This window comes from Pangasianodon hypophthalmus, chromosome 5 (genome assembly GCF_027358585.1).
Source record: "Pangasianodon hypophthalmus isolate fPanHyp1 chromosome 5, fPanHyp1.pri, whole genome shotgun sequence".
NCBI classification, from domain to species: Eukaryota; Metazoa; Chordata; class Actinopteri; order Siluriformes; family Pangasiidae; genus Pangasianodon; species Pangasianodon hypophthalmus.
This window is the reverse complement of record NC_069714.1, coordinates 17,739,182-17,750,576: the sequence shown is the minus strand read 5'-3', so window position 1 is coordinate 17,750,576 and position 11,395 is coordinate 17,739,182. Positions and strand designations below refer to the sequence as shown.

At 40.4% G+C, this 11,395-nt stretch overlaps 1 protein-coding gene across 4 annotated transcripts; it reads left to right on the top strand.

Annotated features, from left to right (window-relative positions):
- Window positions 1-1,488: 1,488 nt before the first annotated feature.
- On the top strand, window positions 1,489-10,596 carry sp3a (sp3a transcription factor). 4 transcript variants are annotated; one of them, XM_034304695.2, is made up of 8 exons: window positions 1,489-1,764; window positions 1,941-2,159; window positions 2,349-2,444; window positions 3,719-4,768; window positions 5,347-5,569; window positions 5,886-6,075; window positions 6,931-7,127; window positions 8,096-10,596. In XM_034304695.2, the coding sequence occupies exons 2-8, from the start codon at window positions 2,091-2,093 to the stop codon at window positions 8,410-8,412; spliced, it is 2,142 nt and encodes a 713-aa protein (XP_034160586.2). In that variant the 5' UTR covers window positions 1,489-1,764; window positions 1,941-2,090; the 3' UTR covers window positions 8,413-10,596. The 4 variants fall into 4 exon arrangements, with proteins under 4 accessions (XP_034160586.2, XP_026768632.3, XP_026768630.3 ...); XM_026912831.3 differs by having other exon boundaries at window positions 1,489-2,159; window positions 5,988-6,075; XM_026912829.3 differs by having other exon boundaries at window positions 1,489-2,159.
- Window positions 10,597-11,395: the final 799 nt, after the last annotated feature.

Below are 11,395 nucleotides of genomic sequence, written 5' to 3'. Positions count from 1 at the left end.
GGATTTGTAGAAGGGGTGAGAGTGAAACACAATTATATTCAGATTGCACAACAGAACACAATTGTTCATAAGTCAATTATCACTTTCTTACTTACAATTATAGAAAGAAAAAATATTTAAAATACTAAACCAACACAGATGGTCCATTTAATATCTTGTATAAGCTCATGATTACAAGGAACTTCAAAATAAATTAATTCACTACTGTTGTACACTGCCCAGTAAGATACCATGCAACTGCACAAAGAATCCACACTAAAATAGCTCAGCAAGCACAGACAAGATAATGCATGTAAATTTCCAAGCAACTGCTTCATATCAGTTTTTTTAATAAGAACACAGCACTGACAGTTTCCGTTGCAAGGTTTATATTAATGTGCTTGGTTTAATAGTTATGGTTTCTATATTAACAACTTACACATGAACATACATAAACAGATTAGAAAAAGTGTAACTTGATAGGACGTTTTTGTGACATGTTTATTTAGCCTTTGAGGAAGGAGTCTCCAGTCTCAGTGTTTTATGACAGTCAGAGGTAAAGCTGTAACTGATTTTTTATTAATTTATTTATTTTTTCAGAAAGACTTCAGTACGCAGGGCTTTGCAGTTTCTCAGGAACATGCCAAGTAGCATTTTTGTCTCATTATCTTCAACAGAGAGAGAGAGAGAGAGAGAGAGAGAGAGAGAGAGACAGCTGAGGGAACGACTGTTTATAGCTGCTATAACATAAGTAACAACTCTAACTTGTTTCTCAGACGTTCCACAACGTTAAGTATAACTATACATTCTTTAATTAATAAAGATTGTAATCATTGGCAAACTTCTGTGGTATAAGAAGAATGAAACACTTTGGAGTAGTAATACATCACTCCATACTGTTGATTATTTTCCTATTACTGCATGCCCTGCTGTGTTTTATTCCTTACACAGGTGTGCTGTAGGTTCAGGAAACAGAAGAAAGAAAAAAAAAACAGGACAACCTGCAACACCACAACATGTGTTCATCGTTTTCCTGAAAAACTTTTTTTTTTTCTTCTTTTTTTCAATTTTGTTATTTGCACAGGTAATACAGGACAGCTTAAGTTTGTACTGTTCCGAAAAATTAGCACAAATGCAAAGGTTTTTCCGCATTTAATTTAAAGTTTAAATGTTCCCTGCCTAACTTTTTCCTTTTTGTTCTTTATTGTGAGTGTTCAGTGTTAAAACAGTGCACCTTAACACACCGGCCTCACCATGGCCAAACACAACACTGGGCTAGACGACGTTAGCTTGCTACTCATTTAATTATATAATACACACGCTGGGAGATAATAAATATTTAAATATCAAAGCTTTTGTGAGCCTGTAAGTCAATTCTCCAATCCAAATACTAAACGAGATGTTGTACAACAACGTAAAAAGATAAACAGTAACTTCACTTCGTCAACATCGGTTAACATTTGCTACGTTTTCCATCAACCAGACTAGGAACAGGAAGTTGCGCGATTCAAACTGATTGATAGGGCGTACGACCAATCAGAACCCAAAGTCTGAAGTGAGGCAGCCAATAGCGGGAGAGAAGAACGGCGGGACATCCTGTTCGTGACGCAAATTTTCACAGTCAACATCGGAAGCTCCACCTTTTGTGTTTCCCGCACCGTCAATCAAAATAGAAAAAATAGACTCGATTCAGCGATCGCAGCCCGCCTCCGAATAATATAATCATGCTTGGCGTGTAATTAAATCGAGATTTTTTTTCTATTAAAGTAATTCACGTAATGACTGGTATGTAAGACTCAATACATTTGCATTAGACGCATTCCGCAGCCCTGTCTTAGCTAAGCTAATGCTAATGCTGGCTAAGTGTGTAGGTTTGGTTTGCTAATCTCTTTGCAGTTGTGCTAACTGTTAACATTAGCCAGTTAGCTTAGCCACTTCTGAATTTTCCGATTTGTGTGCAGATAGCAGCTCTGTTTGTGCTCAGTTTGTTGAAGTATTCTTTGTTGTGGTCGGAGAGTTGAGCTGGCAGTACGTCCGACTGAGCTGTTCTGCTTCGTGTCCGTGCACCGTGCCTGTGTACAGCGCCCAAACAGCCGGGGAGACAAGAGGAAATGGCTGCCTTAGACGTGGACAGCAGTCAAAGCGAGTTTCTGCAGCAAGATGGTAGCAGGGGAGACCAGGTACTCTTTTCCGTTTCGTCTTTCTCCTTCTTCTGGTAGGGCTTTTTGTTGTCGTAGCTGGACGCATGGTGCTTTTGTGAAGTTCACACGTTTTTAAATTTGTTGTTAAAAAAAAGTGGTACTTCCTGTGTGGCTCCGGACTAACGGCCACCCCCTTTTCTCCTGTTTGAACCCGCCCATTGTGGGTAGGCCAGTCCGCCGTCGCCGCTCGCTCTGCTGGCGGCCACCTGCAGCGAGCTCGCCTCGCCCTCCTCCCGGGGGGAGAACAGAGCTGCCGCTGCCGGGGTAAGTCCCTCACACACCGCCTCCCGACCCCTCATCCTGCCCGCCTGCCATCTAACCCCGTCTGTAACTCCCTCCAACTGGGGGAAAAGGCAAAATCCACCATGTTCCGTCTGACCTAAGTGGGCTCTGGATGTTAATTTTTATGGTAAAATAATGAAAACGTGCCTCGTGACTATCTTGTAGCTAATTCCCTTTTTGCATTCTGTTTTCATTTTGGTTTGTAATCAGCTAATCAAGTCGCTCTGTGACCTTTCCAGTGCAATGTTTTGATTGCCACAAAACCACCGTGTGAACCAAAAAACCACCATGTTTATTTGCATTACAGTGATTGTTTATTTAATTCTAAACCCTGCATAACATCTGCACCCAAACAAAAACTTTTACCCGACGCCATCTTTACATTAACAGTGGTCGCCTGGGATGTGACGGTTAGGATGCTTCTTTATATGATAAGCTAATGTTCATGCTAGCACGCTGCACATGACAGTTCATTTTCTGTGTACGTGTGCGACACAGAGCCGTGATTTCACTAGCAGCAAGCGATATACTCTTAATTCCATGCAAATTAGGTATGACAGGGGAAAGTGACAGATTCAACCGATTGGCTAGAGTCCTGTGGCGCATGTGGTCCGACGTTTCGTCAGTTCCCCACTCAGTTTTAGTTCCTACCTGCACTTAGTTCCCATTTAGTGTTTGACATGCCAAAATTGAAGAACTAATCCCAATTTCATCTTATCCTGTCCTGTACGACCTCTCATTAAACATGTATAGAGACTTTATGAATAAAAATAAACCTTGGAAGGAAGTAAAGATAGTTGCTGCCTCTGATGAGTTTATGTACCTCATCTGCCAACCTAGCTAGTACACAGCATAGAATGTATCATGTAAACCAAAGCGCAATTTGTTTTTGCATGGATTAGTGCATTATTTAATATGTTATCTTTAGATGTTTTATATAGCTATTAGTTTTTCTCACTGGAAGTAAATAAAAAAAAAAATTGGAAAAAAACAGCTGAACAGTGCACATGCGCAACTGACAACAGTAGCAGTCCCATAAGTGACGAACTACAGCTTGGCGCTTGCTAGTGTGAATGTAGGGTTATGTGTTATGTTGGTATTGTGTTTGTCAAACTGATACATTCTCTAAAGAATCTCTAAGTGTTCTCTCTAAAGAATGAATTTGCCAAATTATCTTGTTAAGCTCAATAACATTATTAAGTCTGTTATTTCGGTAATGAGTTTCTCAGGTTGCATATTAATCTTCTTTTCCTCAGGCTGCAGATTCTGGATCAGTGCAGCTAACAAGCTCATCAGAAAGATGGGATGGAGTCAAGGATGACTCAAGCATTGTGCAGCTGCCCAGTGGGGGCATAGTCACCTCCAATGGGCAGTATGTTCTTCCCATTCAGGGCCTTCAGGGCCTCCAGAGCCAGCCCATTTTATTAACATCAGGGACAGACTCCTCCGCCAATGCAGTGCCTAACATCCAGTACCAGGTTATCCCGCAGATCCAGACAACTGATGGGCAGCTGGGATTCTCCGCTTCAACGGTAGAGGGTGCCTCCCTGGCTCAGGATGCCTCAGGGCAGATCCAGATTCTTCCTGATGGCTCTCAGGCCATCAGTGTAGCCGGGACTGCCTCGGCTGGCATTCTCAGCAACAGCCCGAACCTCATGGCCCAGACTGGCCAAGTGCAGCAGATCCAGGGAGTCACTCTGGGAAGCTCAGCCTTTAACAGTCAGGGGCAGGTGGTTGCTAACGTGCCTGTGGGTTTGCCTGGGAATATTACCTTTGTGCCCATTAACAGTGTAGATCTGGACTCACTAGGGCTCTCCGGGGCACAGACAATAGCCACGGGGCTGACCGCTGATGGACAGCTAATCATGACCAATCAGACGGTGGAAAACACAGAAGGCTCAGAGAAAACAGGAGAACAGCTATCACAGCAAACACTAGTGGTCAACAACACTAATGCAGCAGCAGAGATGTTTGTGCCTACCACATCTTCCTCATCATCATCGTCATCTTCGTCCTCGCAGTTGCCTGCCAGCACAATCGATGGCACGGGTGTGCTGACGCAGGGCACGCCTGAGCAGACTGAAGGATTCCTTGCTCAGAGCCAGGTGCAGGTGTCCACAGGGCAGCAGGTGATCCAGCTGCAGCAGGTGCCACTCCAGAGCAGCGACGGGCAGCTGGGCCAGCAACAGATAGCCACCCAGGGGCAGCAGCCTCTCCAGAACGTCCAGCTCATCAACCCAGGGACCTTCCTCATTCAGGCGCAGACCGTCACACCATCAGGCCAGATACAGTGGCAGACCTTCCAGGTAGGTACTTGGAGTGGGCGTGTGACTGTGTACTGTGAAAAGGAAATGTGAAATAGTTGAGATGTTATTTTGGTTGGCATGTCCCCAAAAAAATGTTACAAGATATTTAAAACAAGTCAGCCTGCTTTTTCAAGACCACACATGCCAAGTGCATATCAAGTATCACTGCTTTTATTTATATAAATTGCTGAAGGCTAAGAGCAATTCTCTCAGCAAGTTTGCTCTTGAAAAAAAATTGTAGCAGTTAACCTTCCCAAAAGATTACAAGACACCATTGTAGTTTTAGGTGATATACTTACAAACAGCGATTATCCTATGAAAGTGGATACATAAGTGACCACTAAGATCTTAAAAACAGTTGTGGCTGTATTATGTAGTATGCCAAATTATTTGTTGCCTTTGTTTATTTTTGTCTTTATTATTCTGGTTTAATGTTTAAAATGAAAAGATGCCATTTTGTATTCTCATTCCTTGCTACTAAAAATACTAGTTACTTAAAATTTTATTATAACACGTTCTTAATTTTAGCTGCTAACATTGAAAAATAACTTTATTATCTCTTTGCACTATTTGTCCAGGTTCAGGGTATTCAGAACCTCCAGAACCTGCAGCTCCAGACAGCCCCAGCCCAACAGATAACGTTAGCCCCAGTACAGACCCTCTCTATAGGGCAGGGTGCCCTAAGTACCACTCCTGTCAGCATCAGCTCTGGGCAGATTCCCAATCTGCAGACGGTCACAGTTAATTCGGTGGATCATGCGGGGCTCCAGCTCCAGGCTGACGACACAGACAGCCCTGGAGGTAATGCTGTTGCTGCATCATAAATGTCAGGATGTCTTTATGCAACATGTCTGAAATTGTTTAAGATGTTTATAACAGGACTGACAGACCTGTGAGCTTATACAAAGGAATAGTCTTTTGTGGTTGGCTTAAATTTATGTGCAGGCAGGCTATTGACAAGATATTTATATAAAAGCTGATGTATATGTGTGTGGTGTATTCTTTTATTTAACGATGGAATTAAATGTGGACAACTGAAGTAGATGACCCAATTTGACTACTCGTGGAATTGCTAGTTCCGTAGTGGCAGAAAAAAGATTTTTCTTTCTCTGATTAGATATTCGGATAAAGGAGGAGCCAGACTCAGAAGAGTGGTCTCTTGCTGGTGACTCCACTCTGAATACTAATGACCTGTCTCACCTGCGTGTGCGCTTAGTAGAAGACGAGATGGAGGGTCTGGGCCAGGAGGGCAAACGGCTGCGCAGGGTCGCCTGCACCTGCCCCAACTGCAAAGAGGGAGGAGGAAGGTAACATACACAAACCATATTAAACCTATTATCTGTAGACATGGCTAAAGCACTGTTGATGGAACAGGGGGCGCATTATGTAAAGCCGAATTGTGACGTTTCGTATAAACTCCTAGTTTTATGTGTGTTAGAATCCTGACCATCAAATCTAATCTCTCATGCCAAATTCCAGTTCCTTCAGGGCTTAAATTTTGCAATCCATTATAGGACATGTACACCTCTGAAGTGCTAAATTACAATTATTACTATATTCCACTACCACAGCTACACCCTCGCTACATGCTCTTTGACAGGGCTTTTAGTGTGTGATAAACCATTGTACCACAGTGAAATGCACCACACTTTTGGTTTTGTATATTGTAATGGGTTGTTCCTCAAAAACATGCAATTACCCCTGCACTAGATTTGCCTTTAACAGTGAATAAGTGATTAAAAGCTCAGTCATGGATTTGTCCGTTTATTTTGATAGCATGAATCTGTTGATTGTTGATAACCCACTGGTTACAGCAATTAAAAAAGAAACAAGCAATTTAAAGTCAATTTAATTAAAAACGTAGCTGTTTAGTCTTACGTTCAGATCACATCTTGTTCATTATGTGATATTTCGAGTGAGCCCACCAAGTGAGTTCACCAGTGCTGGTGTTCTGAGTTTATTAAGTCCCTTACTGTGACATTGTAGCTTTAGGGTTTTTTTTTTTGGTGTGTGTGTGTGTCAACTTGACAAAACTAAGACCAACTTTATCATCTTATGTTAATCTTACTAACACTTCCCATGTATAGTGAGTAAATGTCTGTGTATAATGTGTATATGGCACTTCTTTCTTTATAACGTTGTGTGCATGCTTTGTGCTGTAGGGGTGCCAACATGGGGAAGAAGAAGCAGCATGTATGTCATATAGCAGGCTGTGGGAAGGTGTACGGGAAGACATCTCACCTTCGAGCTCACTTGCGCTGGCACTCAGGAGAGAGGCCTTTTGTCTGCAACTGGATGTTCTGCGGCAAGAGATTCACACGCAGCGATGAGCTGCAGCGACATCGGAGAACACATACAGGTACCCATGTCATATCCTGTTCTTTCCTTCTCCCTTACTTACTTTCTGCAAACTATAAAAATTGTGAACAGCTTCTAGAGCTTGTTTGTTATGTAGGCCTAACTTGCTGTACAGTGTAGCACAGATAGATATGGTGGTTGCTCTGTGGTGGTGTCTGATAACATTATCAGCTCAGGACCTACTACTCATCTTCACCAATGTGCACCAGGCACCAGTAAAATTCATGTAACAGCTTACTGGATCAGCTACTGAACAGTAGGTTGTGAGTTCAAATGCTGGCTCAGCTCAGTTGTATATCACTTTAGATATAAGCATTTGCCAAATGAATAAACATAAATGTAAAACAGTCTTAGTAGATTTATCACAAATTACGTTTGTGTACATTTTAAGAAAAGTGTTAGCACAGACAGCGCTAATAGCGTTAAATCATATGGTAAATTTTTCCCAGAAATTACATTTAACCTTTACCCTGACCGAGGCTACTCTAATTTTGAAATATTTAATTAATTGACAAAATATGAAATCTAAATCTTCACCTTTACCTTATTCTGCTTATAAGGGGTTATTATTCAAATGTGTCTAACAGTAATTTTGGTTATTTAATCAAGCCACAGTTCTTGAGTTATTGAGGTTTGGATTAAACTCATTCAAGTCAAGGGACCAGTCATACAAACTAATACCTAGAGCTCAATGATAATCAATTTGATCATGGTGGGTTGTGATTTTTACCACTGTAACTACTTTAAAAAATCGTGGACCCTCTGGCTATGCCTCACAGGTCCCTGGGGGTCCCCAGATCCTGTTTTAAGAACCACTGCCATAGACAAATTCTCTTAACCAGCACCTGAACATGAAGTAGTAAAGCTAGAGCATGTTGGCTCTGATTCATTTTTTTTTCCCAATTTATATATTAATAGCTGTTTTACATTATTTGCTTAAATTATACATACCGTTTACTTCTGTGACAGGCGAAAAGAAGTTTGTGTGTCCTGAGTGCTCAAAGCGCTTCATGCGAAGCGACCACCTGGCCAAGCACATAAAGACGCATCAGAAGAAGGGCAGCGGTGGCGCAGTGGTGGCAAGCATGGAGACCTCTGCCTCCTCTGACAGCATCATCACCTCAGGAGCTACCACACTCATCCTCACCAACATCCAGCCAGGTGCCGTGCAGGGCCTTGCTACCGTTAACGCTACTGTTAACACGTCCAACTCGCAGGAGCTGCTCACTACAGCAGAGATCCCGCTGCAGCTAGTCACCGTCGCAGCCAGTGAAGCTGCAGAGTGACGCATACACACAGGAGCTGAGCAACTAACAGAGAGGACTTTCTCAATTGTCAGGAAAGAAACTGCTTCACAAGGATTCAAGTAAACTTTTTATCAGACTGCCAAGGTTATGTTGCTTTGGGCATAGTGTCATTATTATCTTCTCCTATCTCTTCCTCCTGGATATCAGTTTGACCACAAGACTCCTCTCCCTCAAATTTATCCTGCTTTTTATACCCCCACAGATTATTCTCATTTACGTAAATATATCCATTTACGTAAATGCACATATATAAAAATATATTTTACAAATATAGAATATCAATTTATGTTTGTCTGCAGTTTTTTTATGGCAAGAATGGAACAGAAGAAAATCGTCGAAAGTGGTTTCCATATAAAAAACACTGAAATGCCTTATTTTGTATCATATTCATGTTGTGTACAAAAGTAGAGTTGCTGACAAGCTTTAAAGCAACTGTATTTGTTTGAATGGGAGTAACCTTTATAAAGGAACCTAGGTCTGGTCAACGGGAGTGATGTTAATCTAATGTGGTGGCTAGTTTAGGGTATGTTGTGGCGTTAGTTGGCCGCACTATAAGGGAGGATGTTCAGGCTAGAACATTAGAATGAAGTGTGCCACTCTGGTGCTGGGCGTTATGAAGTTCTTCATGTCCAAATGTGTCTTTAATGTACGTGTTTCTGATGCTTTTCTCTGAAAACATGCATATATAATTTTTTTTTTTCAATGTGGTCCTTTTATTTTATTTAGTAGAAATCAAGGCTCTGCGAAGCTCTTTCTCTTTAAACTGAAGCGTTGTGAAGAAAATTATAAAAATGAAAAACAATCAGTGTAATTAAAAACCTTTTTTTTTTTCCTTCTTCTTCAACCTCTTACAGTTGATCACATGTTATGCATTTGTTAAGTCTTTTTGAGCAAGACAATATTTATATGAGGCTTTGCATAGTAAACTGGTTTTGTGGTGTCTACATCTCTTAAATAGCTTTTTTTTTTTTTTTTTTTTTTTTTTTTTAATTTTTTAAATATGTATAATAATTCCAGTATGTCATTTTTCTAAGGCTGAACTATCTAAGCTGAATCATTATCAGAATCATTTGATATGTAATGGGCAGATTTGTGGTCTAGAAATTGGTGACATGTCAGTGTCGCATGAAGAGGATGTGATTTGTCTGGATGTGCCTGGAGTTTTTTCTCTCTGGGTTGTGTGTGTGTAGAGCTGTACCACATGGTGATCCATTAGGAATAAGGAGTACTCGATTACAGGTGTGCTGTGCCACTGGTGTTAAAGCTGTTTGGACCAAATTCAATCAAATCACTTTTAAACTGCTCAAGAGACAAGGACCGATTCTACAAACCACCATGTAACAACAAAAAACGTCCAGTTTAGTTTTAGGCCAGCCAGTTCTGTACAGGAAACACAGAATTTGAACCTGTATCGAGATTTTTAGCTTCGCGATGGTTCTGATGGGTTCTGCAGTAATTCGATTGACTTTGTTCTGATCTGCCATAGCCATGTTAGGAGGAGGCTGGGGTACTCCTGATTTGAGATCCTGCGCAGAGAGGAAAAAAATGTCCATTTTCATGTGCAAATACACTTGTTTATTACTGGTATATACTCACAGTTTGATAATGAACTTTTTTATAAAGAGAGCATAACTCTTTTATATACTTCACAGGTTGCTGAAGGACATATTTCTTGCCCTCAGTATGCAGTTTGTTCTTCAAGCGATGGTGTAGGAATATTTCCCTCTTTATCTCCAGGATTGTTTTGCACTTTCATATGATGGATTATTCCATGTAATCCAGACATGAATTATGAGTTCAGTTGCCAGTCTGTTTTAGGAGTTTCAGCTATTAAGGACAAGAAATTTAAACATGCTAATGATGATCCATGCTAAACTACCCAACCTTGCTGAAACGGATAACGTCATTAGTTAAGTGTAATTGATGAAACACTATTTTGTTTTCTGAATTTTTTTTTTTTTTTCCTATTTCCTTCCTACTATTTGCATTTTTAATATGTTGCCCTAGTTTGTGAGGTCAAATATAATTTTGTTCACTATAAATAGCATTGTAACGTCTCTTGTATTGTTATTTGGTCTTTTTTTCTGAAAAAGCTTCAAACTATTGTACAATGCCCACTTTTGAGGGCAGCTTTTTATTTCACACTAAAATGACTAAAAAGAAGTCTCTGGTTGTCAGGTCTCCTATTTTCTCTCTTATCTGAATTTGTAGTTTATATAATGTTTTTTCATTAAATAGCAGGTTTTATTACTGAACATGCAATGTTCATCGTCTCACACACTGTAGGATCTTGTGTAGAGTGTTTTTTTGTTGTTGTTTTTTTTTTTTTTTTTTTAAACCTCTGCATTGTGCTGAATGATGCTACACTGTTCCTGTGTGTTGTGGAATTAGTTGTACGTCTCAATCTGTCCCTATAGTGTGTGTGTGTGTGTGTGTGTGTGTGTGTGTGTGTGTGTGTGTGTGTGTGTGTGAGCGCGTGCGTGTGTGTGTGTGTGTAAAAGAAAAAAAAAAAGAAAAAGAAAAAACCCTGGGTGTAGTCCAGCAGATGTCACTACATCCACAGCTGCAGTGGAGGAGGCCAGTTGACCCTTTGACCATATTGTACCCTCCGGTGACCTGAGCTGATGGTGTAATCGTCTTTTATAAAAGGTGAGAATATTATTGATATGATGAAGAACATGGTTAGGAAATGACTATGGTTAGAATGTTGGTGGAGGAGATTGATCCTACATTAAAACTACATTCTGATTTACTTCAAGATTATACATACATTCTTTTCTGGATAATATTTTATCATGAACAAAATTAACAATGAACTTGACTCTCTTGATGAGTTATTTTAATGAATAATTAATCTAATATTACAGATGATTTCCCTGGAAATACTTGAGAATAGTTTTTTTGTCTCAAGGGCTTGATATCTGTGTCTTCGTTCTTGATAAAGATTTCATTTTGCATCTGC